This window comes from Sus scrofa, chromosome 6, assembly GCF_054392235.1.
Source record: "Sus scrofa isolate SSC_HxYL_T2T_F1_AM1 chromosome 6, Sscrofa_HxYL_maternal_Yorkshire_Landrace_v2.0, whole genome shotgun sequence".
In the NCBI taxonomy this organism is placed as follows: domain Eukaryota; kingdom Metazoa; phylum Chordata; class Mammalia; order Artiodactyla; family Suidae; genus Sus; species Sus scrofa.
Genome location: NC_139388.1, coordinates 55,204,502 through 55,231,761, shown reverse-complemented (window position 1 = coordinate 55,231,761; position 27,260 = coordinate 55,204,502). Strand labels below are relative to the sequence as shown.

General features: G+C 51.3%; 2 protein-coding genes across 8 annotated transcripts in view; one reads left to right on the top strand and one right to left on the bottom strand.

The window, feature by feature from the left end:
- The window catches only part of LOC106509492 (cell adhesion molecule CEACAM5), a 118,176-nt gene that overhangs the window by 9,759 nt on the left and 81,157 nt on the right, over positions 1–27,260 (top strand). The gene's annotated exons all lie outside the window — the stretch shown is intronic.
- Positions 1,085–17,141, bottom strand: PVR (PVR cell adhesion molecule). 2 transcript variants are annotated; one of them, XM_021094515.2, is made up of 8 exons: positions 16,750–17,141; positions 13,367–13,723; positions 11,186–11,491; positions 9,810–9,927; positions 7,149–7,297; positions 5,840–5,965; positions 3,889–3,920; positions 1,085–3,418 (listed from the first exon to the last, which is right to left on the bottom strand). In XM_021094515.2, exons 1-8 carry the CDS (start codon positions 16,826–16,828, stop codon positions 3,374–3,376), a joined length of 1,212 nt encoding a protein of 403 aa, XP_020950174.2. In that variant the 5' UTR covers positions 16,829–17,141; the 3' UTR covers positions 1,085–3,373. The 2 variants fall into 2 exon arrangements, with proteins under 2 accessions (XP_020950174.2, XP_005653340.2); XM_005653283.4 differs by having other exon boundaries at positions 5,845–5,965.

Genomic DNA, 27,260 nt, shown 5'->3' with positions numbered 1-27,260 from the left:
GCCTCTCACTGACAACTCTAATTCCGCTCTCCTGCGCCTTTTCCCAACTAGGTGTTGTTCCCGCGGAAAGGTTCTTTGTCTTGTTGTAGAAGGAATTCAGAAACACGACAGAAAATGAGAAAATAAAGTGAGAACTTATTTGAGAAATAAGCCCCCGGAAGGAAGGCGGGCAGACAGGTGAGCAGCTGCCCTGCGTTTCTTTGGCAAACCGGTTATGAAGACACACAAATGAATGGGCAGAATATTTACTGGGAAGGAGGGGCCTGGGGGGTCGTATTCCTTGATTTTCACTCCAGCTCCACCTCCTCAAAGGGCGGCGGCATTTTCGTCCTTGTTTAGCTCTGGAAGTGTCCGTGGCGGCGTAGGTTCATGATGGGAACTTCTTTTCTGCAAGGCTAATTGGAGTGTAACGAGCAATTCGGATGCGGAAGATTTGTGCCTTTTCCCACTTTTCTCTGCCTCCAAGACACTTAGGACCCCCAAAATATTTGGTTTCCTGTCAATCTGGAGGTTCCTGATTTCGTCTGCCCACGGACCCCCCCCCGCCCCCGCTTTACAAGATGGGTGGTTTCCCGACACACCTGGCCTGTGGTCCCCGTTTCCCTGCTCAGGCCTAGCCGTCTGTCTGCTCTAACAGCCTGATTTTTGACTTCTGTGTTCGTCTGCGCCTTGTCCGATTTTAGCAGGAATCTTTCTACATCGCTTTCACCAGGACCCCCCCCCCCCGCCCCGTTACTATCTCATTACCCTTGACATTTAATTGGGGTCCCCTCCCGCCCCCAGGTGATGTCTGATGGCCCTGGCCTGCCTTCGGCAAGAATCCTGGTATCCTGGAAGGTGAGCGCAGACAGAGCCCTTTCCCCTTGAGGTTACCTCCTGTTTCCATCCCCTGACCCCCACCCTGCTCCTTGCCTATGAACCCCCACTTGCTCAGGCTGTATTTGGAGTTGGGCCTGATCTCTCGCTCGAGGGCAGGGTCCTATAACCCCGCCCCCTACATCTATGGCGATGGCCCCTCCCTTTGAATAAAGTCCGCCTTATCGTGCTTTCAAGGGTGTCAATGAATAACTTCTTTCGTTAACAGTTAGGACATTATTTTTTTCTTTAATAAGTCACCCATCTTTTGCTCCATGAATTTGATTGGTTCTAAAGACGTTTGCCAGTAAGAGCTGGGAAATGAAAAAAATTTTTTTCTATAAAATTTTAAAATTATTTTTTACATGATAAAGCACACATAAAATCAACCTTTTTTTTTCCCCTTTATTTTTGGAGATCCTGGGCCTGAGATCAGATCTGAGCCACAGCATGGACCTAAGCCACAGCTGCGGCAATGCCAGATCCTTAACCCACTGTGTCAGGCCAGGGATCAAACCTGTGCTGCAGCACTCCCAAGATGTCGCTGATCCCATTGTGCTACAGGAGTAGCTCCTTGACAGTTTTAAAGCTACAGTTCAGTGGCATTTGGTACATTCACAATGTCATGCAACCATCGCCGCTATTTATTTCCAGATTTTTTTTTTTTTTTTTTTTTTTTTTGTCTTTTTAGGGCCACACCTGAGGCATTTGGAGATTCCTAGGCTAGGGGTCGAATTGTAGCTGTAGCCACTGGTCTACGCCACAGCCACAGCAACCAGATCTGAGCCACATCTTTGACCTATACCACAGCTCACAGCAATGCCGGCTTCTAAACCCACTGAGCGAGGCCTGGGATCGAACCTGTGTCCTCATGGATGCTAGTCAGATTCATTTCCACTGAGCCACGATGGGAACTCCTACTTCCAGGGTGTTTTTGTCATGACAAAAGGAATTGTGACGTGGAGACTGGTACTTGCCATCTGCAGCCCAGCACCCCCTGAAAGGAGCTCAGAGTGGAGCTCAGGAGTGAGGCCCTCTGTGCCCCAGGAAAACTGGCAGAATAGGGCTTCATACAGTTAGATATTTTCAGAAGATTCTATGAGCCCAATTCTTGCATCTCCTCTTATCTAGAAAAGCACTAAAATCTTTCATGGTGATGTCTGCTCCTCACGACTAGTAGTGATCTGAGCTGCATCTGTGACCCATAACACAGTTCATGGCAACGCCAGATCCTTAACCCACTGACCAAGGCCAGGGATTGAACCTGCAGCCTCATGGTTCCTAGTCAGATTTGTTAACCACTGTTCCATGATGGGAATTCCACAGAGACCATTTTAAAGTAAATATGTCAGTCATATCTGAGTGGCTCTGCCTCCTGGGTCTTGGGCTGCATCCATCCTGATCAGAGGGGAGTGTGTCCTGCACAGATGGATTTTCTGCATCCTCAGCACCTCTTGTTTTGGGAACAAATTCTTACATTCCTTGGTGGGTAACCAGGGTCTCGTCAACCCCAGGACTCTGGCTACAGATGCTTTCCTGGGACCGAGTTTTGGCAGAAGGTGCTTGGAACTGACAGCCTCCAAGTTCATGGCCACGAGTAGCTCCTTCTCCTTGAACAGCCCCAGGCAGCTGAGTTCTACTCTCTGGCTCTCTTCTGGTGACAGGGGCCAGTGGCTATTTCTTATAGCCACAGAGATTCAATGTGATTCAAGGCCAGAGGTCAAAGATTCTTTCAAAAACTCCCTGGTAGTTGCAACATTCTGTGCAGCTCTACTATTCAGGAAAGGATTAACCTTGCTCAAAAAGAGACCTGGCCCTTTGCCCCAGGCTCCTAGGAAGTAATATCTAAGTCGTTCCTTGGACTGTCCTGGCTGGTAGAGTCTCTGTTTACCTAGGGCTGTGGACCATATTGGATAATCAATACAGATGAAGTGATTATGGTGGGGGCCTTGGGCTGCACAATGCTGGCTTGACCTCTGTTGGTGCTAGAGACTAAGGTCAGCTACATGGGTGGTCACCCGTGTCAACATGATGGAACCCCAATAAAAGTTCTGGAACCCAAGGCTCAGGTGAGCTTTCCTGCTTGGCAACACTCTGTGTGTGCTGTCGCATGTCAGTGCTTGGAGAAGGAAGTGCTGTCCATATGACTCCCTGGAGTGGACAACTAGAGCTTGGGCAGGTCTCTCTGGGGACCCTTGCCCCAGGCACCTTTCTGCATTAATCTCATGCTTTCAGTGTAGTAGACCATAACCGTGAGTGTAACAGCTTCCCTGAGTTTTGTGAGTCCTTGTAGTGAATAATTCAACCTGAGGGTGGTCTTGGGGACCCCTGGACTTGTACCCGACTGACCATGGTGTTATGAGGCAGAGGGGACATTCTTGAGAGTGGCCAGTCTCTTTGGAGGGAGACTTCATCCATCAAGGTGGAGTCCAGCTGCAAGATCCCCATCCTTGCCAGCTTCAGGGTCTCTCTCCATTCAGTCTATATGCTGTCACCTTGTGCTTTCTGTCAGTGTATTCTAGGGAGAGCTGTCCCTCTGATTCGCAGGTAAATAGTGGACTTCCTAGAAGGGGGAATATGCAAACTTTAGTCTCAGGCCCTTTCAAAAAATTTCTTCCTGCCAAAGCCCAGCACACAAAGAGCTGCAGGTCTTTGCCTCCCCCACCTCTGGAAGCCAGGGAAGCACTTCTCCAGGTGTGGGTGTGAGTGGGGAGATAAGGCAGGGGGCACTGTGAAAATGCAGGTCTCCAGGCCCCAGCACAGACCCATTAGACCAGACTCTCAGGAGGCAGGGCCCAGGGGCCTGCATTTTAGCAAAACTTATAGGGAATTCTGCCTAGCAGGAGGGGTTGGCAACTGCTGCTCAAGGCATCTGAAGAAAAGGGCCAGGACGTGACCCCTCAGGCCATGCTGGCTTTTGATTAAGCACTGTGGCTGTCCAGATGCACTGGGTCCCTCCTTGGGAGAGCCCACAGTGATTAATCTGTGTTTCACCTCCCCCCACACCCTCCTCAGCTCTACCACCACACTTACGCCATTAGCAGGGGATCTTTGTGGGTTCCGACCTGAGGAAACAGGAGGGGAAGTGGTTAGGAACAAAGGACAATGCTGGAGAGCAGGGAGGAAGACATGCATGGGAAGCGAGGCCCCTAGAATTCTGAGTCCCAGCTCTGCTATGGATACGGGGGAGTCACTTCCCCAAAGGGTTTCTACATTTATAAAATACAACTGGGGTAGGTGCCTCATCTAGTTATTCTCAGTTATTAAGTATAAGGAAATATTTACTGAGCATGGGCTCTAGGACCAGATGGAAGGGTTCAGACCTCTTCAGGAGCTGTGTGACCACGGGCAATTGCCTTAACCTCTCTGTGCCTCAGTTTCCTCAGCCATCAAACAGGGATTTATTCAGCAAATAGTAAATGTTGGCTTTGACAGGTGCATTCTAGGTGCTGCTGATATGACTATGAACAAAAGTTCCTTCTCTCCTGGAAATTATATGAATAATAACAGGAATCGTCATAATAGTGAGAATAGTCATAGTTTGCATATACTCAGTGTGTGGCTTATGCTGTGCTGAATGCTGCTGTATTATCGGGTACCATAACTCCCATTTCACAGATGAGGAAACTGAGTTATAGAAAGTCATCTGCCCACAGTGATGCAAGAAAGCAGTAGAATGTGGGGAAGTTCCTGTTGTGGCTCGGTGGAAAGGGATCCCACTAGTATCCATGATGATGTGGGTTTGATCCCTGGCCTTGCTTGGTGGGTTAAGGATCCCACGTTGACATGAACTGTGGTGTAGGTCACAGATATGGCTTGGATCCTGCTTTGCTGTGGCTGTGGTGTAGGCTGGCGGCTGAGGTTCGGATTCGACCCCTAGCCTGGGAACGTCCATATGCCTCTGGTGTGGCCCTTAAAAAAAAAAAAAAAGCAGTAGAACGTGGGCTCAGACACAGGCAGTCTGACTCTGGACATGACCCATTTCAGCAAACACTTCGGATGCCTCTTTTATGCCTGGCCTGGTGGTAGGTGGTGCTGGAGACACAGCTGTGACCACAAAAACTCTGGCTCTGCCTTCCTGGGGCTTCCAGGCCACTGGAGAGACAGACAAGTCCCCATTAAGGCAAGGCTGGGTATGGGAGCCCAGAGCAGGTGCTTGGCTCCTTTTGAGGAAGATCAGGGAGGGCCTCCTGGAGGAGAGGGCCTCCTGCCGGGAGTGAGGAGGCAGTTTTGTTTGGTAGTTGAAGGAACAAAGCTTTGTAGCGAACAGAACTGCCTTTTCTTCCTAATTTCTACTCCTGTGTGCCAGTTAGAAGGTAACTTCACTGAGCAAATATTTCCTCATCTGTAAAATGGGCTCACAGCAGGGACCCTCTTTGCAGGGTGGTTGTGAGCATTCAAGGAGACTGGGCACAGAAAAAGTGCTCAGTAAAATGGAGGTCTTTTGGTGACAGAATTTGCCAGAGGGAGTGGTGAGGCTATTCCAGGCAGAGGAACAGCCTTGCAAAACCTTCGAGATGAGAGAGCATCAGGTCCTTTTAGAGCTGGGGATGGGAGTTCCTGCTACCACCTCTTTTCCATGAGAGCAGCTAGGGAGTCACTCCTAAGCAAGGCAGATGGAGGAAGGTGGGGGGTGGGGTTAAGTGTTATTCTGCCCTCCATCCATCTGGCAGGGGCTCCTGTGTCACCTGGATTAAAAGCCCAAGTCCTCATTGTGGCCTTTGAGGCCCTGCAGGATCTGTCCCCACTCCCTGAAGAACTGTAAAATGAATCAATGATCCACTGACTAAAACTCCGTCATGTCAGTGCCCTCGCCTGTCAAATGGGGGAACCTCATGGGATGGAGGTCAGGATTCAGTGAGAGGCTGCCTCGCGGAGGGTTTAGTGCAGAGCCGGGCACATAGTAGGAGCTCTATTATGGTGGCGGTGGTGATGTTCATTTACACAAACAGGCGGGAGATGTGCCAAAAAAGAGGGGACTCACGGGACCTTCTGGAGCGCCAGATACACGCCAGGATCCCCAGCAGTAGCAGTAGCAGTAGCAGTACCACAACTGAGATGATAATGACTTTTGAGGATGAGCTAGGATATGGCTTCTCCCTGGGAAGTCCTGCAGGAAGAGAAGGAAGCAGAGATTGACGTTCAGAGACTTTTGGGGTTTTCACCTGCCCTGAAAATATTACCCCTCATTTTTAAAGGAACCTACCATTTTGCTTCCCTCTGTCTATGTTGTTCAGGTAGACTTGACCCTACCCTCTGGTTCTTAGGATGAGACTTTGACCTGGGACTGCCCAATCAGAGCATTCCATTCTCTCTCCCTGACTGCTGTGATTGGTTCATAGGGGGTCTGTGACCTGCCTTGAACCGATGAAAGCCAGCCCTGGGACTTTGGCTAAAGCTATTGAAAGTGGTGTATTCTTTGGAGTTCCCGTCTTGGCGCAGTGGTTAACGAATCCGACTAGAAACCATGAGGTTGTGGGTTCGATCCCTGGCCTTGCTCAGTGGGTTAAGGATCCAGCACTGCCGTGAGCTGTGGTGTAGGTTGCAGATATGGCTCGGATCCTGCGTTACTGTGGCTCTGGTGTAGGCTGGCGGCTATGGCTCCGATTAGACCCCTAGCCTGGGAACCTCCATATGCCCCAGGAAGCAGCCCTAGAAAAGACAAAAAAAAAAAAAAAAAAAAAGAAAGTGGTGTATTCTTTCCCTTGGAATACTAAACTGGAGGGCTCTGAGCCTATATCTGCTGAGGAGTATCTTACCTTCCTTAGGGAAGAAGCTGCCAGAGGATAAAGCCAACATAGAGAAAAGCGGAGACAAGAGAGGTAAAGAAAAGTTCCTGGGTTACACAGTTGGAGCACCTGGATCTAACCATACCTGAAGGTGCTTTTCCAAAAAAGTCTTATTTTTGTTTGGACTATCTTGAGTTGTATTTCTATTCATTGCAAATGATAGCGTTCTGTCTAATACACTTGGAGAGGCCTTCCTGAGTCCCTCGGGAGGAGGTAGCACCCAACTACTTCCCTGCCATCACCCCCACCCACAGGGGTTTGCCCAGGGCCTGTGTCCAGGCAGCTGTATAATGGATCCAATAGTACAGATGTTGAGTTAACAGAGTAAAGCCGATCCCACTGAACCTTCCTGAAAGGATTTAGGGGAAGGATGAGAGTTAGCATTCTTGGGGCTGAGGGGCTTCCTTAACCAGGGACCACATCTAAACTTCTCCCTCAGAGGGACTCCTACTTTGATATCTCCCTTAGGAACCTCTGTTCTCCCCACCCAGGGGGGCTCCTCACCTCTGACCAGGACGGTCAGTTCTGCCTGGCCAGTCCCTAGCGCGTTGGTGACAGAGCAAACAAAAGTCGTGTTGATAGACTCGTCCACAGTGTGGATCAGAAGCTGGGTGTCCTGGGCCACAGCGGAGGGCGGCAAGGGTCCCATGGTCCTGGGAGAGACAGATGGGTGAGGAAGTGATAGGTGGGGGAGGCTCACTGCATGCTGGGAATACACAAATGCTCATGCTGTCTGGGGTCCCATTTGAGAGCAAGCCTGGAGTTCCCCTGACTTCCCCTCCCACTCCCAGCAGATCTGGTCTGCCTCACCTTCAAAATCTACCCCAAATCCTACCACTCCTTGGGCCGGAGCAGAGGACTTAAGGAGGTGAGGGTGAGCCGTATGGCTTCTGGTGGGAAGAGCATTCCAGGCATAGGGAACAGCCTATGCAAAGACCCTGAGGTGGGCGCATAACTAGAGTGTTGGAGGGTCGACAAGGAGGCCACTGTGGATGCAGAGGTGAGAGCAAAGGACCACGACCACCACGCAGGTCTGTTCTCCCTACTGGGCTGTGGTGATTACCTTCTCACTAGGTTCCCTCCATCCACCCCCACTCCCACCCGCCTCTGTCCCCATCTCAGCGCCTGATAAATGCAGTTAGGACAGAGTCATGCCACTGACCACATTATCTGTTGCTCACCTCTTATTCTTGCTCTTTTTTTTTTTTCCTGGCCACCCCCACAGCATATGAAAGTTCCCTGGCCAGGGATCGAATCTGAGCCAGAGCTACGACCCTACGCCACAGCTGCAGCAATGCTGGATCCTTAACCCACCGCACCAGGCTGGGCTGGGGATCAAACCAGTGTCTCCACAGAAACAAGCTGGGCTCACGAACCCCCTTCACCACAGTGGGAACTCCACTCACCCCTTGTTCTTCACTCTGTGACGGTGGCTGATTTGTTGATCCTCAAACACTCTAGTTATGCTCCCACCTCAGGGTCTTGGCATAGGCTGTTCCCCATGCCTAGAATGCTCTTCCCACCGGTACCCACATGGCTCACCCTCAGCTCCTTCAGGTCTCCGTCCAGGCGTAACCTTCATGACACCTGCCTTGGCCCCTGCACTCTTTCAACAGCAATGATTTCCTCCTCATCCCCTCCTCTGCTTTATCTTTTCCACGACATCTGACACCTCTGTCCTTGACGATGTCATCTTGTATAATTGCTTCTCTCCCACTAGAACAGGAGCTCTGAGAGGGGTGGGGATTCAGTCTATTTTATCTACCGAGGAATGCGGGTCAGCAGCCTCCGCACGCCGCACGCTGCACGCCGCACACCGCAAGCAAGAAACACTGGTTTAATGGACAGAGGAGACGGGGGTGGGGGTGGGGGCATGGGCTCTCTGCGGCGCTGGCACGGAAACTGGCTGTGTGGCTTGTGAGCCCAAATTGTGGCACTGTGGGACGGGAAGGTAAAGGCTGGCTGTCAACGCCAGTCGAAAACCTTTGATGGGCAGGTCCTTTGACAACTGAAAGGGGATTGTGGCCGTCCACGGGGGGGATGACACGCAGATGGTTGCCACCATGGCATCGGCATAACTGACAATCAAAGAGCGCCTCTGTGTCCCCATGTGGGGCTGGTTAAGTCATCGAGGGCATCACGTGTGATGGAATCCCAGCAGCATGAAGAAGGGGACTGAGGGTATTTTGAAAGGCGTAAAAGATAAGGACTGTTTGATGGATGGAGAGAGGGCTGGACCCATGGGTGGGAATGTGATAAAGCCAATACATGAAGATATTTGGGAGGGAATCCACGAGGTGGGTTTTTGAGCGCTCACTGGAAAATGCTCACAACTTTTCTGTGTGTTTGAAAGATTTCCCAATAAAATGTTGGGGAAAATGAACCCAGGTGCTTGGACATGGAAAGGGCTTCATGAGATAGAGGAAAAGTTTCAAAGAGTGTATGCACAGCAATCTTGTGTATGTTTTTGTGTAGAAACACCGGGAAAAAAATACAGGAAGGGGATCCAGCAAACGGTAAAAGTGGGTGTTTCTGGAGGCGCGCTGGGTACACTTGACAGTGGGGCTCATTCCTTTTGCTCTTGACCATATTGTCTGAAGTCACGACAATGCTTGTAAGTTTCTTTTGTAGTAAGAGAAAGGCGCCCCCAAATTATATAAGCCAATTTACCCCACTCTTAACCCTGGCCTCGGTATGAATTTGAGGAAATCTGATCATTCTGCCTCCCAGCTTTCTCCTCGAGAGACTGGGGACCGTCCTTGCTCTGTCAGAGGCCACTGAGCAGGTTAGGAAAGGTGGCTGCAGAGGGAGCACAACCCAGAGGCTAAGAGGTGATGGGAAAGTCACCTGTGTGCCCCCGTGGCCATATGCCCGGGCAGATGATGGCAGCCCCTAGGGCCCAGCTGCTCTGTCCCTGGGCGCGGTGATAGTGCGACTGTCACGTGGCATGAGAGGAAGGACCGGCCCACAGCAGACATGCCATAAAAGCAGGTGTGTCAGCAAAGCTGGACTCAGCACCTCATGGACTCTGTGCATGGAAGACATTTTCTTGGGAGCCTAAACTTGACTTCTTGCTCTCTTTTCACTTTTCTGCCTACACCCCTCCTCCCTCAGATCCAGGAGTCTGGGCCCCCAGCCCCTCCTCCCTCAGACCCAGGAACTCACGTGCTCCAGTTATACCCTGTGGGCTCTGGTTTGCTGCGAATGTCACAGTTCAGTGTGGCCTCACTGCGGCCGAGGTACCAGTTGTCATCGTAGCCAGAGATGGAGACCTCTGGGGGGTCTGGGGGAAACAGACGCGTAGGTTTAAGATGAGGAGCCTTCAGAAGGGCCTAAAGATATTTGGGATTCCTGTGACAACAGGAGAAGGGCAATCAAGATGGAGAGATTGGTTCCCTCGGAGAATACAAGTCTGGGAGTCCTTAGCAGGATGCAAGGTGGCGGGGCACAGAGATGGCTTCTCAGGACCTGCTTCTCTCTATTTGTTTTCCTGGGTAGCCAGGTCCTGGAGTGCCTGAGATATCCATGAGAAAAGGCTTCCTGGGTGCTCGTAACACACAGGAGCACATTCAAGGCTCTGACAAGTCCTGCAGGAAAGAATCCTGGATGACCCCGTTTCAGCCTGCTGCTTATCCAACTCATGTGTGATGGACAGGGAAGACTTTTCAAAGTCCCCAAGGGAAAGGCCAATGAGACAGAGGGTTTTGTGTTGGGGGAGGGTCAGTATAGATTCCCCCCGCCCCCAGAGGGCTGGTGTAGACAGTGCCTAAGGAAATCAGGGCAGCAGCTGCTGGGGAGGGAGTATGCAGTATAGACAGTGAAGGGAGGACATAGCCCCTAGAGGAGCCAGTGTAGACAACACTGGGGGGAAAACAGTGACAGTTCTCCAGGGGAGCCAGTGTAGACAGCGGTGTGAGTCAGTATGAGAGTGCCTAGGAGAACCTGGGTAGACAATGTAGGTGTCAGTGCAGCAGTGGTCATGGCACCACTCTAGACAACTCAGGGAACAGTGCCAACTCCCTGCAGCTGGTGGCCTAAACGACTGGTGTAGACAGCGAGGGCAGCACTGCCTGGAGCCCAGAGGAGCTAGTGTAGATGGTGGCAAGGCAGGGTAGAAAATGGACAAGGAAGTTGGTGTAGACAGTGCGGAAGCAGTGGAGCACTGGGGACAAGGCCAGTGTGGGCAGCTGCCTAGGGAAGCAGGTGTAGGCAATGTGTGTAGACTGGGTTCAAGGGAGCCAGTGTGGAGGGCCAGTGTAGACAGGGGCCAGGGGAGAGAAGCCAGGGAGCAGTGTGGACTGTGGTTGCCTACACCTAAGAAGCTGGTCTAGGCAATGAAGGACAGTGTTGTTTGTGGCCCAGGGGCGTCAATGTAGACGATCTGGGGTGGGTGCAGGCAACAGTCAGGGGAGCTAGCGCCGGTGACAGGGGTAATGTTGAAAGTGGCCTGGGGAGTCAGTGTAGACCATGGCGGGGGGGGTGTGTGTGTGGAGACAGTCTGGCAGCCCTGCCCACCCTCGGGTACACTCAGGAACACTCACAGGGCACGGTCAGGGTCACAGGCAGCACCATGGGCTCCTCAAAGCTCTCGTGCTCCACTTTGCAGGTGACGTTCTGGCCGTCCACCTGGCTCGAAGGCGTCAAGGTTAAAAAGCTGCTGACGGTGAAGGTCCCAGGCCGGGGCCCCGGCACCTGGCTCTTATAGGCCTTCGAGTCCAGGTGTGAGGACCAGGAGATGCGGGCTGGGGGGCGGCCCCCCGTGGAGACGCAGCGGGCCACCGGCACAGGCTCCAAGCTGAGTGGGCTGAGCGGGACCTCCTGGGTCTCAACCTTGTTCTGGGGCTGGGCTGGGGAGAGGAGCAAAAGGGACAGGTCACTCCTCGCCTGCAGTCATGCAACAAACATCTCAGCAGCTGTGGAGGGTGCAGGTTGTGGCTGGGTTCAAATGCTACCTCAGTCCCTGAGCAGTTGGGTGGCCTTGGGCAAGTCTGTGCCTCGGTTTCCTTGTCTTTCAACGATAGGGTCACTGTCGGAATTTGCAGGTCGGGCTCTTACAATGGTACTTGGCATATAATAAGTGCTCAATAAATATTCTTATTATCGTTGGCAATTGAATATATTGCTCAGTTCTGTAATGGGCAGTGGGGAGGACCCAGCAATGACTAAGGTGGCCCCACCTCTGCCTTCCTGGGCTGGACTGTCCAAGGGCATCACAGACTTCCTGAGACAGTGATGACTCAGAGTGGGCAAGGCTGGGATGGGGGCGCCCAGAGGGAGGGCCTGAATCTGGGGGCTGGGGAGTGGTTATGGAGGGCGTCAAGAAGGAGAGGAGGGCTGAGCCCATCTGTGCCCTGGAGGTTCAGAGGGCAAGTGATCGGCTCAAGGTCACAGGCTTGTAAGCGACGGAGCTGGGCCTTCGCACAAGTCTGACTCCAGAACCACCTTGATCCTTTCTTAATCATCATGCTGGTGATTTCTGGACTTGGGGCTTCACGTGGTTCCCTTCCCAGCAGTACTTGTGTTCTTGTTACTGAAGACTTTAATTTGACTCACTGGTTCTGTGTTACCCTCATCCTAAATCAAAAGACTTGAAGTCCCAAGTTTTGTGAAATGATGAGAGTTACCTTTGGTTGGGTGCTGTGTGCCAGGCATATTGCAAGCACTTAACCTTCCTTTCTCTGTTTCTCTCTCCCTTCCTTCCTTTCTCTTTTAGGGCCACACCCGCTGCATATGGAGGTTCCCAGGCTAGGGGTTGAATTAGAGCTGCAGCTGCCGGCCTACATCACAGCCTCAGTAACGCAGGATCCAAGCCATATCTGCGACCTACGTTGCAGCTTGCGGCAACGCTGCATGCTTAACCCGCTGAGCGAGGCCAGGGATTGAACCTGCATCCTCATGGATACTAGTCCAGTTCTTAACTGCTGAGCCACAACGGGAACTCCGAAGCACTTACGCTTTCAAGAGTCACTCATGCAAAGCCCATAATCAGAAAAGAAATGTCAGCTCTGATGTCGAGATTTCACAGGTGAGAAAACGGAGGCACAGAGACTTTGCAGCTGCCAAGAGGAGGGCCTGTCATATTCTCTCTGGTGCTCATGAAAATGCAGACATGATTCTACGACAATGCCAAGGGGGCTGCACCTCCCCCCCGCCCCCCAGCACCCCGTGAGAAATCCCTCCACTACTGGGTGTCAGAGTCCCCTCCTCGCAGTCTATCTCAACCCTCCCTTCCCCACCAAAGGGAGCAGCAGTAATAACCTGCTGTTATACCAGCTCCCATGGCCTCTGCTCGAAGCGGTTCACCTGGATAAACTCCAGGGACCCTCAGGATGGCTTTCGGAAGGCACTGTTCTTACTAATCCCATTTGATAGAAGAGAAGAGGAGGTTCCCAGATGGAACTGCTTGCCCAAGCTGGTGTGGCTTCCTGGCTTCCCAGACCCCTCCTTGTCCCTCCACCCCAATACTTGCACCAGCCGCCCTTCAGCACCCCCAGTCTCTCCATCCCCGAGGCCTTCGGTCTCCAAGATCTTGCTTCCTGGGATTTTTCCTCTCCTCTGGTCCTCCAGCCCCTCCCCACGCTAAGCTCCCCCCTCCCCTCCCCCCACTCCATCATTGTCCCACCTCCTCCTTTAGTCCCTTGGAATCTCTGCTCTGAAGGGAACCTCCCTCTCTCCTCCCCACCCCAGGCCCCTCCCTTTCGTCTCCCATGGTCCTCACTCACCCAGCACCCGGAGCCTGGTTCGGGCGCTCCGATCGCCGTCGGGGAATGTGGCGAACTGGCAGGTGTAGTTGGCCTCATCCTCTGCGCGCAGCTCCCAAATGATCAGCGATGCATCCTGCACCTCCTCACCGGCTCTGGCGGCCTCGAACTCCCACCTCCCAGGCTCAGGGAAGCTCGGGCCCCGGGTGGGGTGGAAGACTGCCACGCTGCGGGAGGCCTCCGACAGCTTTTGCTGGGTCCAGGTCACCTGCGTCACTGTCACTTCGTGCTGTAGTGGCTGCAGTTTGCAAGAGAGCTTCGTGATGTTGCCTAGGAAGCCGAGCACCTGGGCGGGGGCCAGCACGGAGGTCTGGGTCTCTGCGAGAAAAAGCGGGGCAGGTCACACACGGGTGTCCCTGGTCTGGATGGGGAGGGGTGTCCAGGTGGCCGCTCACCTGGGGCCTGGAGCCCCTTGGTTGAGACTGTCAGTAAGTATTTCTTCTATCTCAGCATCATCAGTTTTGCAATTTGTCATAAGTATTATGGTTTAAAAAATTAAATTTGCCACTTAAACCATTCAAAAAAGTACAATTCAGTGGCAGTAAATACAACCAATCACCATTCTCTCTGGTTCCAAAACTTTTTCATCACCCCAGAGCCAACAGTTTTAAGATGCACTGGGACTCTTTTTTACTTACCACCACTGAATTGTTCATTTTTTAGTGATTTAAGTGGCACATTAATCTTTTAAACCACAATATTTACCACAAATTGCAAAGCTGATGATGCTGAGATAGAGGAAATACAGTAATAACAGTCCAAGCAAGGGGCGCAGATGCAGTTGCAGACTCAGTCCAGCCCCTCTCACCCTTGCCCTTGTTTGCAGGGATCTGGACTGGTCGCACACCCCTCCCTCCCCTTCCTTGGATGGTCATTACCGTATTTCCTCTATCTCACAATCCTAGCATCATCAATTTTGCAATTTGTGGTAAATATTGTGATTTAAAAATTTTAAATTTGCCACTTAAACCATTTAAAAATGTACAATTCTGTGGCAATAAGTACATTCACAATGTTGTCCAACTAATCACCATTCTCTGGTTCCAAAGATTTTTCATCACCCCACAGTCATCAATTTTAAGATGCACTGGGACTCTCTTTTTTTTTTCCCCCTTTTTTGGCTGCCCCTTGGCATATGGAGTTCCTGGGCCAGGGGTCAGTTCCAGGGCCAGGAGCACAGTTTCGACCTAAGCTAAGCCCGCAGCTGCAGTGTGCCAGAGCTGGGGCTTGAACCTGCGTCCCAGAGCTCCCAAGAGGCCGCTGATCCTGTTGCGCCACAGCAGGAACTCTTGGGACTCTGTCATTTACAACAATACTCACCATCAGCAGTTAAAGCATCTCCCATATGGAAGAGTGCAACGGGGAAGAAGCTCTAGGTCTTTGAATCCAAGAAAGTGAGGATTATTATTATTCCTTTGTGTGGACTCAGGGAAATGTTTGCAGGGGATCCCAGCACAAGGCAGGAGGTGATTATGGCCCCAAGGGGTTTGGATCCCCTCAGATCTCTGCTGTGAGGCTTCAGGCAGGTTACTTAACCTTTCTGATCTTTTTCCTAGTTTGTAAAATGGGACCAGTAACATTAACATTCACAGGTCACTGGCTTACACAGATTGGGGGCTGTTCTGAGTGCGCCACCCATCTCCCAGCATGTAGTCCTTAAACAGCTTGGCACTATGGTCAGCCCAACTTTAGGGGTGGGGGTGAACCAAGACTGAATCTTTTGCTCCAGTCACACGGTGGGCGAGGTGGGATGTGAACCCCGGCCGTCTGCAGCCAAGACTCCTGATCTCGAATGCGCCAGACTCCCTATGAAAATCTCTCTGCCTGGAGCCCCAGCACATAGTAGGTCCTCAGTATATGTTGGCTTTTATTGATATGAATAAACATAATCCTGTGCATCTTTCTGATGATAATAAGGGAGAAAGGGAGAAGGAATAAGTTTTTGAATTTCAGTCCTGCCACTCCCTAGCTGTGTCTCTGGTTCCTCCCCTCTGAGCCTCAGTCTCCTCATCTGTAAGATGAGGGTGGTTGTCACTTAATTGGGTGTCGGAAAGACTGGATGATTAAGTTCATATAAAGGGATCAGCATTCACCAAGCATTCCATCAAGGTGGATATGATAGTTATTGTTAGTAGGAAGGGGAGGCCAGGAGGGAGTGGATGGGGTGCTTGGAGCATGCCGTGTGGAGGGAGGGTACCGTCTGGACCCCAGGAGATTGTGGAGTGGGGAGCATGCTCCTCTGCGTTGGAATGCCAGCTCTACCGCGGGCGTGCTGTGCTGCTCTGGGCAAGGGAGTCTCCCTCTCTGATGGCAAGAGCGCTATGAGGATGAAATTGGTGAAGCAGCCTTTCTCTGGGGTTGTACCCTGCATACCAGCCAAGTCCAAGCTCCTACTGTGTGCCGGGCCCTGGGCTGTTCCCCAGAGAAAGCCTCCTCCAACCCTCTTTTCGGCCCATGAGACAGGCTTTGGACAGAGGCTGAAGGAGATGGGAGCCTCGCAGGGTCAAGCTTCTTGCCTGGCCTAATCAGCAAGTGACGGCAGAGCCTGGGCTGAGACCTTCTTGGAAATGATGCGATGAGGACCTGCACATTCAGTATTGTTATTGTTCACGTGAATTATTCACCATCATTGTTGCTGTTCTTCTCAACTGCAGCTGACCTAGCTCCGCCTGTTCCCAAGACACCATCTTACTAGGTAGTGGGGGTTCCACTCCTCCCCCAACCCCTGCCCTCCTCTCCCGGACTTTATGGAAACACAGAGCTTAGGTCACTTTCCTGAGCTCACACAGGTATTAAATGCCAAAAGCTCTTTGGAACCCAGGGCCATCAGACGTCAGGGCCGTATCCCCAGTACTGGGAAGCTGCCCAGGTAGGTAGGTACTCAAGAAGCAGAGTGGCATGCAAGGTACATGTGAATGAATGGCTATGTCCTTAGAGCCAGACATTGGGGATAGAAGGGGGATGGGGTTGTGTGCCCCATCCTTCCCGCCACCCCGTCATCCTCTGTCGCGGTCACCGGGCTGTTGGGGGCCAGAGAGAACCGCTTGTATTCAGCAGGGTTGCGCAGAGTGGTGCCCGGGTGTGAGTCACCCTCCACTTCATTTTTCCCGGAGGTCGATCCCTCCCTGCCCTTCAGAAATCACCCTCTCGGTACCGGGCGGCTTTCTGGGAAGCTGAGCGCAGTTTCCCCAGCCCTGCCCAGCCTTCCTCCATCCCTGGCGCGGAGGGGAGCCGGTGACAAAGGGCGGCGCGCTCAGGCTTGGGGAACCCAGGGAGCCGGGTGCGCGGGTCGATGGGGAGGGAGAGGGGGAGCCGGGGCCGCCCGACCGCGCGGGGTCACTCACCGGCTCCCGTGGGACGCTCCCAGGACAGCGACAACAGGAACAGCAGCAGTGCCCAAGCAGAAGGAGTGGCTCCGGCCATGCTGGGCTCCTCCGCGGGCAGCCTGGCGGGGCGCGCCTCCTCCTCCACCCTCCGCTCCCGGAGGCGTCTGCTCGCTCTGCCCTCGGCGCCGCGGGTCCTGACTCAGCAGCTGCTGCGAAGGAATCCCGGCGGCACCCGGCCGGCGCTGCCCGGGGATCGGGAAGGGCAAGTTCCGCTTCCTCTTCTTCTCGGCCGACCGGCCACGGGGTAGCAGGAGACCTGGGCCGGAGTCCCCGCCGGGCTCCCCGTGCGTCTCTCGGATTCTGCGCGCTCCCTCTGCGCCTCCTCTGACGTTTGTCTTGATTTCGGCAACAGCGCTACTGATAGGGGGAAGCGTCCTATATACGGGTCCCCACGTGACAGGCGAGAAAACGGGGGCAGAGAGGGTCGGCGACTTTTTAAAGCTCGCGGTTGGTGAGGGACGGAGCAGAGATGGAAACCTGTAGCGGGGACAGATCCCGGGTTCCTACCCAACACGCTTAACACCCCCAAACCGCCCCCCACACCCCGGCTCATATCGGGCGACTTGCTTCTCTTCTTGGGACCATTTTCTCATCTGAAAAGTGGATCAGATAATAGTACTCGCCTCCCAGGATGGTTTGTAAAGACTTAAACAAGCAACTGCTTAGCCCCATTCCTGCTGTACAGCTTGTACGCAATAAACAGCAGTGACCACACCATCAACTACGGTTGCTTTACGGTTATCAAATAATGATGTTGGTGGGAATGAGAGCTCGTTCATTTTTCATTCAACAGATATTTATTGAACCAGGCAGTATTCCAGGCACAGGGCAAAAATCAGGCAGGCAGTAGAAAATCAGACAAGCATCCCTGCCTTCATGACGCCCACCCTCTGCTGGAGGGAAACCGACCGTTACAGACCAATCCCCAGAACCGCATCAGGTCTGGAAGCGATCACCATAATGGAGCAATATAGAGAAGGGAGAGAGATGAAAGAGAGAGACAAAGATAGGGACAGAGGGATGGAGATAGACGCACACTCAGAGAGAGAGAAAAGACAAAGAGACACAGGACAGACCCACGGGAGGGAACTGAGAGGTGCCAGAGACCCGGAGCCGTATACTCAGATATAGAACTGGGGAGACTTCCTGGTCCCCAGTGGGTCCATCCTGGCCATCACCCCCACCCGGCCCAAGAGCAGTTCTGACTCTTGTTCTGTGACCATTCTCATACCTTTCTAGAAAATTCCTCCTTTGGAATGTGGCCGGGTTGGAGGGCTCTGTCCTCTGCTGCCTTCTCTGACTTGGCCCTGGAACACAGCAGTGGGCAGGTGGCTCTGATGCTCGCTGTGGCTCACTCTGCGTGTATGTAGGCGAGTCTCTGAATGGGATGGTCTCTGGGAAATCTCTGAATTTTCTGGCTGCTGAGTTATTTCCAAATTGGGAACCTGTGGCAGCCGCCAAGTTCCTCCCCTGGAACATGATGTCACCTCTGGGGTTCCCCCTCCTCCCGGGGCTCCCAGTACGGGCTACTGTGGTTTCAGCAGCCTCCGCCTGGACCCTGGACTGTTTGGGCTTCAGAATTGGGGGTCCACCTCATCCCACCTTCTGCCCCTTCCCCTCTGGGCAACAGACCTGGACTTCTTGGCGACAGGAGGGGGGACTTTCTCTGAAATCAGACAGTTATCAGAGCCTTGGTTCTGAACAATTCTGCGAATGGGGATAATATAGGCTCTGTTATTGAGGCTCAAAAGTGGGCTCAGGGCAGGGCTGAGGGTCAGGGAGGGGAAGATTAGGGATGAAGTTAAAGTTGAGGTCCAGAAAAGGGAGGGTGTCAGGCATAGGGCTAGGTGAGGGTCAGTAGCGGGGGAAGGTTTGGTGGCTGGTATTCCCAGGGGGGGAAAAACCTTTGAGTCAGTAAATACTTGGGAAGGCCAAGCTGTCAAAATTGCTGAATGAAATAAAATGATGTCAGCTGGGCCATTGCCTGGGGAGAAGTGTTTCAGGCAGGCAAAAAAGCAAGTGCAAACGCCCTGAGGCACAGACCTGCTTGCTGCCTTGACAGAGGGGCCAGTGTGATTGAAGTGTAAGGAGGAGTGGGAAGGGGCTGGGTATTCTTGGACCCGGAGGCCATGGTAAGATGTTTTCGTTTTATGGAGATGGGAAAACTCTGGAGGGTTTTGAGCTGATGTGGTTGGACCAGAGGTTTTTTGTCTTTTTAGGGCCGAACCCATGGCAATGGAAGGAAGTTCCCAGGCTAGTGGTCCAACTGGAGCTGTAGCTTCAGTAGTCCATGTGGGAGGTGATGGAGGCAGTAGGGGAGGTGAGAAGAGGTCGTTGGATTTGAATGTATGCGGTAATTTTTTTTTTTTTTTTTTTTTTTTTTTTTTTTTTTTTTTTTTGCTGTGCCGGTGGCATATAGAAGCTCCCGAGCCAGGGATCAAACCTGTGCCACATCAGTGACAACACCAGATCCTTAACCCACTGAGCTGCCAGGGAACTCCTAGACATTTTTCTTTACTCAAGTGCCAAAATATCTGTTGAAAGTATAAATAAGTGAATGGATAGCTTCACTGGGTCTGTTATAATTCTTTGGAATTTATCGCATGGATGCCATGGTTTTCCAGCTTCCACATCCAGAAGAATCACCTGGAAGCTTGTATAATTGAGCAAATGTGAATCTATTTCCTTATTATTCCCTCTCACATTGAAAAAAAAAATAGTAGCTTTGTTCTTTCTCTTCTTACTTTTTTTTTTTTTTTTGTCTTTATAGGGCCGCACCTGCTGCATATGGACATTCCCAGGCTAGGGGTTGAATAGGAGCTGCTGCTGCCGCCGGCCGCCACAGCCACAACAACACCAGATCTGAGCCTTGTCTGTGACCTACACCACAGCCCACAGCAACGCCAGATCCTTAACCCACTGAGCGAGGCCAGAGATCGAACCTGCCACTTCATGCTTCCTAGCCGGATTTGTTTCTGCCGCACCATGACGGGAATGCCTCTCTTCTTAGTTTTTACTTAGCAGTGTATCTTGATGATCTTTCTACACAAGGACATAGCAAGCTCCCTCATTCATTTATTCATTCATTGCTTTGTCTGTTCATTTATTCACAGCCGTGTAGCATTCCATTGTATAAACACATCATAAATTTTGAACCAGTCCTTAGTGAATGGGCCTTTCAGGTGTTTCCAGCTCTTTGCATTTGCAAACTGTCCTGCCCTGAGGAACCACATCCATGCCATTTTCCATGCATGCGAAAGTGTCAGTGCCATAGGTTCCTAGAAGCTCATTTTCTGGGTCAAAAGGCAGGTGCATTTGTGGCTTTGGATGATACTGCCAAATTGTCCGCCAGTACTCTTTGCCAGCAAAGTAGGAGTGGGGCAGTGTTTCCTACCCAGGGATGCTCCTGGTGCTGAACGGAAACTTTAAAAATTTCAGATGGGAAGCTTTGTCCCAAAGGGTTTGATGTAGGAACCTGGAGGCTGGGTGGGAGGGTGGGGAGAGGAAGAGAGGGAGGCAAAGAGAGGAGGAGAGAGAAGAAAGAAGGGGGGAAACAGAGGCGGGAGAAAGGGAGGAGGGGAGAGAGAAGGGGGGGAGAGAGAAGGGGGAGGGGAGAGAGAAGGGAGGGGAGAGAGGGTGGGGAGGAGGGAGGGGAAAGAGAGGGAGGTGGGCACATGGGGTAGGGGCTCCTGAGTGTGCTCCCTCTGTTGAATTCTTTCACCTACCCACCGCCAACAGTTGGCATCCTAAATATTGATTCTCTTGCCTCCTTTTTCTCACTTGGACCATAGGGGATCCTCCAAACGTGTAGTGATGGTTAAATAGGTCATTTAGAGATAAGTTATATAGCTAAAAAGTTACTTGTTTTGCTGCTCAACACACGGCACCATTGCTGGCTTCCTGGGGCTCGTGAGACGCCCCGGGTTACCTTCGCGGTAATACCTGCTTAGGAACCACTGCCGCAGGCAGGCAGCAGACACCTGTAGGGTTTTCTGCAGGGCGAGGACCTTGTGACAAGGAAATTCTCCTGTTCCTTCAAAGGAAAACAGCAGTAACAACTCCCACTCTGCCTGCCTCTGTGATGCCGCCGTCATCCTGGGGTCGGACAGGCAATGGGGTGGTGGGGTTGGAGGGGTTGGTGAGGGCAGAGCGTTCATCTTCTATACGCTGAGGTCAGGCAGGAAAAAAGCCAGCAAAGAAACTGCCTTCCTGTCCCCCAAGAGGTCCCCCCAGCCCCAGGTTGTTCCCCCCCTTCTCCCCTTCCAAATCCCGAGGTCCTCTCGCTGCCCAAGGCAGGAAATGAAACCTGCCCGACCCCTCCCAGCGGATGACTCATTGGAGCCACACCCTTTGGGCATCTCTGGCCCCTGCTGGAAAGGAGAGCCTGACTAGCACTTGTCTGACTTTGGCTCCTGACCAAAGTCTGACATCTCTCCTTTTCCTGCTTTATGCGTCAGCCAGAGGGAAACTCTTGCGGCCCTAAATCCATCATGTTAGCTCACCTTCAGGCCAGAACACTTCCCCTCTGTTCTTGACTGGCTAATGGCTACTCCCCCTTTAGGTCGTGGCTGAGTCATCCCCTCCTGCTGGAAGCCTTCCTAGGAACCTCCCCCTCAACCCCACCTGCAGTCCTTCCTCTGGTTTCCCCCAGGTCCCTGAGCTCTGCCCACTGAGTTATCACTCTCTAGGGATGGATCTGTGTCACCCACTGGGCTGGAAGTCACAGAGGCAGAACTCAGGGCTGCACAGCCCACAGCTAGACAGTGACACTTCAACTTCCTCATCTGTACAGTGGACCTAAGAATAGCATCCACTTTCCAGGGTTTGGGGAAATAAATGGAAAGGATGTGTTAAAGCCCTTTAGCCCAAAGTCTCTCGTAAATATCACGGCGGGGTGGGGGGGTTGTGGCTGCTCTTGTCAAGCATCTCAGTGTGATCTCCAGTAGAGCTGACCCCTCCCCCACGATGCTTGCTTGGACCCTCAGGCTGTTCAGAGGTCCCCTCTGGGCTCCCATGTCTGAGCCCTGACTACTCTGGGTTGTCACTGCCTGGGATAATTCTGTCTCCCCCACTGGACTGTGAATCCTGGGGGGAGGTATGGGGATATGGCTGTCATGGTCACCTCTGGGTCCCCAGTACTGCCCAGCACAGGACCCCACACAGACCAGTTGCTGGAAGAAGTCATGTTGAATGAATGAATGAATGGCTTTAGTGGTTACCTGATCTGTTATATGTCCTTTATTTCTTTCCCACTCTAGTATATACAATTAGGTTTTCTGTAAATATTAGAATTTAGAGAAAACTTATTCCTTATAAGTTGTATGTGTGTATTTGTATGTGAAAGAGAGAGAGAGTGAACTTGAGAGAGCTTGAGGAAGAGCCTTTGGGCGTGTTTGAAAGAGGGAAGGGGTTGAAGGTGGGTGGGAAGGTGGGAAGTGGAGAGGGCTGAGGACTTGGGCAAAGGATGGGCTGAATTTGGGGGCTCTAATGTTTAAACTGTGAAGGCAGAGACCAAGTCTGTCTTGTTCACAGCAGTGTTGCCGGCATCTAGCATGAGCCTGCCACGGAGAAGATGCTCAATAAATACTTCTTTTTTTTTTTTTTTTTTTTTTTTTGTCTTTTTGCCTTTTCTAGGGCCGCACCCACGGCATATGGAGGTTCCCAGGCTAGGGGTCAAATCGGACCTGTAGCTGCCGTCCTACGCCACAGCCAGAGCAACTCGGGATCCGAGCAGTCTGCAACCTACACCACAGCTCACGGCAACGCTGGATCCTTAACCCACTGAGCAAGGGCAGGGATCGAACCCGCAACCTCATGGTTCCTAGTCGGATTCATTAACTGCTGAGCCATGACAGGAACTCCAATAAATACTTCTTGAGAGAATGAATGAACCAGACTTTGTTAAAGTAGCCTAAGAACCTTGCTGTGCCTCTGTAACTGTGGATCACCGTATATTCTGAGTAGGTCTCAACAGGGAGTAAAATTCTTTAGGTCTCTCTCAGGGAGTAGTGAGAACACAGCACCTGGCTTATCAGCATCGGAAGCAAACATGTGGCTGCTGACCTCACCCTCTTGTCCAAGCTCTCAGCAGACATTAGCAATCGATGCAGGCCCTCCTTCCTGGCAAGCATGCCAGCAGACATCAATAATTGATACAAGTGCTCCTTCCAGGGGAGCCTGCGTGGGTTCCCAGAATTCTTAGTACAAATCTTTGAGGACCCACTGCCAAGTCTATCAAGAGAAGAAATATATTTGTCAACCCTGGCAAAACGGATGTGAAAAATAAGAGTTGGGGGCAGACATTATGGTCACAGTTTAGAGCTGGAAATCCCTTGTGCATTTGGCTTTGTTTATTCTCAATCCTGTAGGCCTTTGCTCACCCTATGAGGACAGAAAAGAGCTAGGTTAGTGTTTTACTCCATGCAGCAGAACTTTTTGGGCTCAAAAGCATTTCTCTTTTTTCTTTCTTAATTTTCTTTTATAGTTTACTTTTTTTTAAATTTAAGTATAGTTGATTTACAATGTTGTGTCATTTTTTTGCCGTATAGCAAAGTGACCCAGTCATACATACATATATATACATTCCTTTTATTATTATTATTATTGCTTTTTAGGGCCGCATCCGCAGCATATGGAGGTTCCCAGGCTAGGGGTTGGATCAGAGCTACACTGCCAGCCTACACCACGGCCACAGCAACGTGGGATCCTTAACCCACTGAGTGAGGCCAGGGATGGAAACCCACAACTTCATGGTTCCTGGTCGGATTCACTTCCGCTGAGCCACGATGGGAACTCCTGGTTTTTTTGTTTGTTTGTTTTTTAATACTATCTTCCACCATGTCCTAACCCAAGAAATTAGACAGAGTTCCCTGAGCTATACCCTAGGACCCCATTACTTATCCATTCTTTTTTTTTTTTGTCTTTTTGCCATTTCTGGGGCCGCTCCAGCGGCACATGGAGGTTCCCAGGCTAGGGGCCGAATCGGAGCTGTAGCCACAGCAACTCGGGATCCGAGCCACGTCTGCAACCTACACCACAGCTCATGGCAACGCCGGATCGTTAACCCACTGAGCAAGGGCAGGGATCGAACCCGCAACCTCATGGTTCCTGGTCGGATTCGTTAACCACTGCGCCACGACGGGAACTCCTACTTATCCATTCTAAATGTAATAGCTTGCATCTACCAACCCCAAACTCCCCATCTCTCTCTCTCCCTCCCCCCTGGCAAACACAAGTCTGCTTTCCATGTCTGTGATCTGTGTCTGTTTTGTAGACAGGATCATTTGTGCCATGTTTTGGGTCCACATATAAGTGATATCACACAATATTTGTTTTTCCCTTTCTGACTTCACTTAGTGTGAGAATATCTAGTTGCATCCATGCTGTTGCAAATGGCATTATTTTGTCATTTTTTTTCTGGCTGAGTACTATTCCATGGTGTATAGGTACCACATCTTCTTAATCCATTCATCTGTCAATGGACATTCAGGTTGTTACCATGTCTTGGCTATTGCGAATAGTGCTCCAATGAACATAGAGGTGCATGTGCCCAGGAGTGGGATTGCTGGATCCTATGGGAATTCTATATTTAGTTTTCCGAGGAGCCTCTATGCTGTTTTCCATAGTGGTTGTACCAATTTACAGTCCCACCAGCCTTTCCTCCCTCCCTCCCTCCTCCCTTCCTTCCCTTTCCTTCCCTTTCCCTTCTCCCTCCCTCCCCTCAGCCAGTGTTTATGAGTGTCCATCATGAACTGGCAATATTGTAGCTTCCAAGGATAAAGTGTTGAGCAAAGGAACACGCAGTTCCTGCCCTTTGTGACTCAGACTCGACTGGGGAGACAGATTCGTCAAAATATCACCCCGCACTTATAAAAGTGGCAAAGTTTGATGACTATGGAGGAGAGGTTTGCTGAATGTGTGCAGCTGAGAGGGGGTGTGAAATCCAGACAGGTGCTGAGGTGGGATTTTTAAATGAGTAGGAATCAACTGGGCGAAGAGAGGAGAGCAAAGCACTCAGGCAGGGGAAACAGCATGTGCAAACGACCCGAGGTAGGACAGATGCGTTAAGTGCAAAAGAGTGAGGGAGACTGGCTAGCTGTTCACATTTCCTCTTATTTCCAGGAACTCAGCTAAATTACATTTCTCAGCAGCTCTTATTTTACTTGTGGTCGTGTGACCTAGACAGGGCAGAGACATAGGTTAGAAGAAGTAGAAGTTCTTGAATGACAAGTGAAGCAGCCTCCCTAGTAACCTGCACTGGAGCATGACCTCAGAGAGTAAGTCACTTATACTGGGTCAAACCATCAACATTTTGGGGATGTTGGTTACAGCAGTTAGCCGACGCTGACTAAAGTCAGTGCAGCTGGCAAGAAGGAGCATGAAGCAAGAGGAGACTAGAGATGCGAGCAGGTGATAAACCACGCAGGGCCTTGTGGGGGCACGTGACTAAGTTCTGAGCACAGGAATGTGAGTGGAAGTGATGTGAGCAGCTTCTGGGTCGTGCCTTCAAAGGAAGGCCATGAGTCTGTCTCCATTATTGCCACCTCCTGCTGGCTAGAGTGGGGACCTGGTGGTGGTGCACCATTTTTTTTTTTTTTTCTTTTTGGGAACAAACCCTCGGCATATGGAAGTTCCCCAGCTAGGGGTTGAATCAGAGCTGTAGCCGTTGGCCTACACCACAGCCACAGCAACACTGGATCTGAGCCACGTCTGCTACCTACACCACAGCTCATGGCAATGCCAGATCCTTAACCCACTGAGCGAGGCCAGGGATCGAACCTGCATCCTCATGGATACTAGTCGGGTTCGTTACAGCTGAGCCACGACGGGAACTCCTGGTGCACCACCTTGACCTCGTAACACCCTAAGGATGGAAGGGCCACAGGGTAAAGAAGCCTGGGTGCCTGGATGACCTCAGCAGGCACAGCCCCTGCACCTTTCTAGGATGGCTTCCATAAGGACTGTTACATGAGAGAGAAACCAACTTCATCTCAGGTTTAAGCCTCCGTGATTTGGGGTCTCTGCCAAATTTACATCCCATCAAGATGGGGGGATCCCTGGGAGAAGCTCGGGTTGAGAGGATGAGGTTGGGACACATCTTGGAGATAAGCTCATCGCATCTGAATTCTCCCCTCTTTGAGTTTCCCCTCATTTGAAGACAGTTCCGTTTTCTCTACCCTCTCCCACCCCATGTCCGGGCAGTTCTTCTTGCCACAGGCAGGAGCCAAGAAGGAAGGGTGGCCCCAACCCGACGGCTCGGGAGGGAGAGGATGCTGGGATGGAGGAGGAAAGTGCCAGTTCTTCTTCGTTTTTATCTTTTATCTGGATACAAAATGTGTGACGTCTTCATAGTCACAAATGAACGAGCACAGGGGTGGGATTCTCAGTTCTTTCATGATTCTGATAGTTGTATCCCCTCTCCCTCCTATCGTGGGATATTAACATACTATTTTCCTTGTTATGGGTCCATACTTTCGCTGTGGTCCAATTCATTCAAGCTGATATGTGGTCACAGGCTCCCTCCTAGCCACTCAAACTTTTGTTTTGCCAAATGGCATTTATTTTTATTTATTTATTATTGTTACTAATATTATTATTTATTTTATGGCCGCACTTGAGGCAAATGGAAGTTCCCAGGCCAGGGACTGAATCCGAGCTGCAGCAGTGACCCAAGCCGCTGCAGTCAGGTTCTTAACCCATGGTGCCACGGTGGGAACTCCTATTTTAATTTTTGTTTGTTTGGTTTTGTTTTCTTTTCAGGGCTGCACCTGTGGCATATGGATGTTCTCAGGCTAGGGGTCACATTGGAGCTACAGCTGCTGGCCTACACCACAGCCACAGCAATGTGGGATCTGAGCAGCATCTGTGACCTATACCACAGCTCACAGCAATGCCAGATCCTTAACCCACTGAGTGAGCCCAGGGATCAAAACTGCATCCTTACGGATACTAGTCAGGTTCTTAACCTGCAGAGCCACAATGGGAACTCTCCCTATTTTAATTTTTTTGACTGCTCCCACAGCATGCAGAAGTTCCTAGGCCAGGGACTGAACCTGCGCTACAGTAGGAACCCGAGCCACGGCAGTGACAATGCCAGATCCTTAACCACTAGGCCACGAGGGAACTCCCAAAGTGCCATTTAAATCTTTGACTTTATGGTTTAAATCTCATGGTTCGATAAATCCATTGGGAGTGGAATGGGCTGCAAGGAAAAAGAGAACTAAAACAACAGTGGCTTCAGCAAGTAGAACTCTATGCTAAATAAATAGCTATTGTGGTCAAGCCATTAGGGGATAGTTTGTTACACAGCCAATGCTAAGTGATACACCCTTGAATTCTTGGAACTTTTCCTGGATCCTTATATTACATTCTTCCTTGTTTTTGTTTGTTTGTTTCCCTTGAGCTACTTCAGTGAGTTTCTTTTCCTTGCAACCCAAGAGTTTTAAGAAATATAGATTGCTTACTTACAT

Excerpts from the sequence above, each read along its gene's own strand:
- PVR (XM_021094515.2), bottom strand. The coding sequence starts at position 16,828 with ATGGCCGGAGCCACTCCTTCTGCTTGGGCACTGCTGCTGTTCCTGTTG. Across the intron at positions 13,724-16,749 it reads GGAGCGTCCCACGGGAGCCG|AGACCCAGACCTCCGTGCTG; the intron begins GTGAGTGACCCC and ends TTTTTCTCGCAG. Across the intron at positions 3,921-5,839 it reads CTGGCGCTCCAGAAGGTCCC|GTCGGAACCCACAAAGATCC; the intron begins GTGAGTCCCCTC and ends CTGTTTCCTCAG.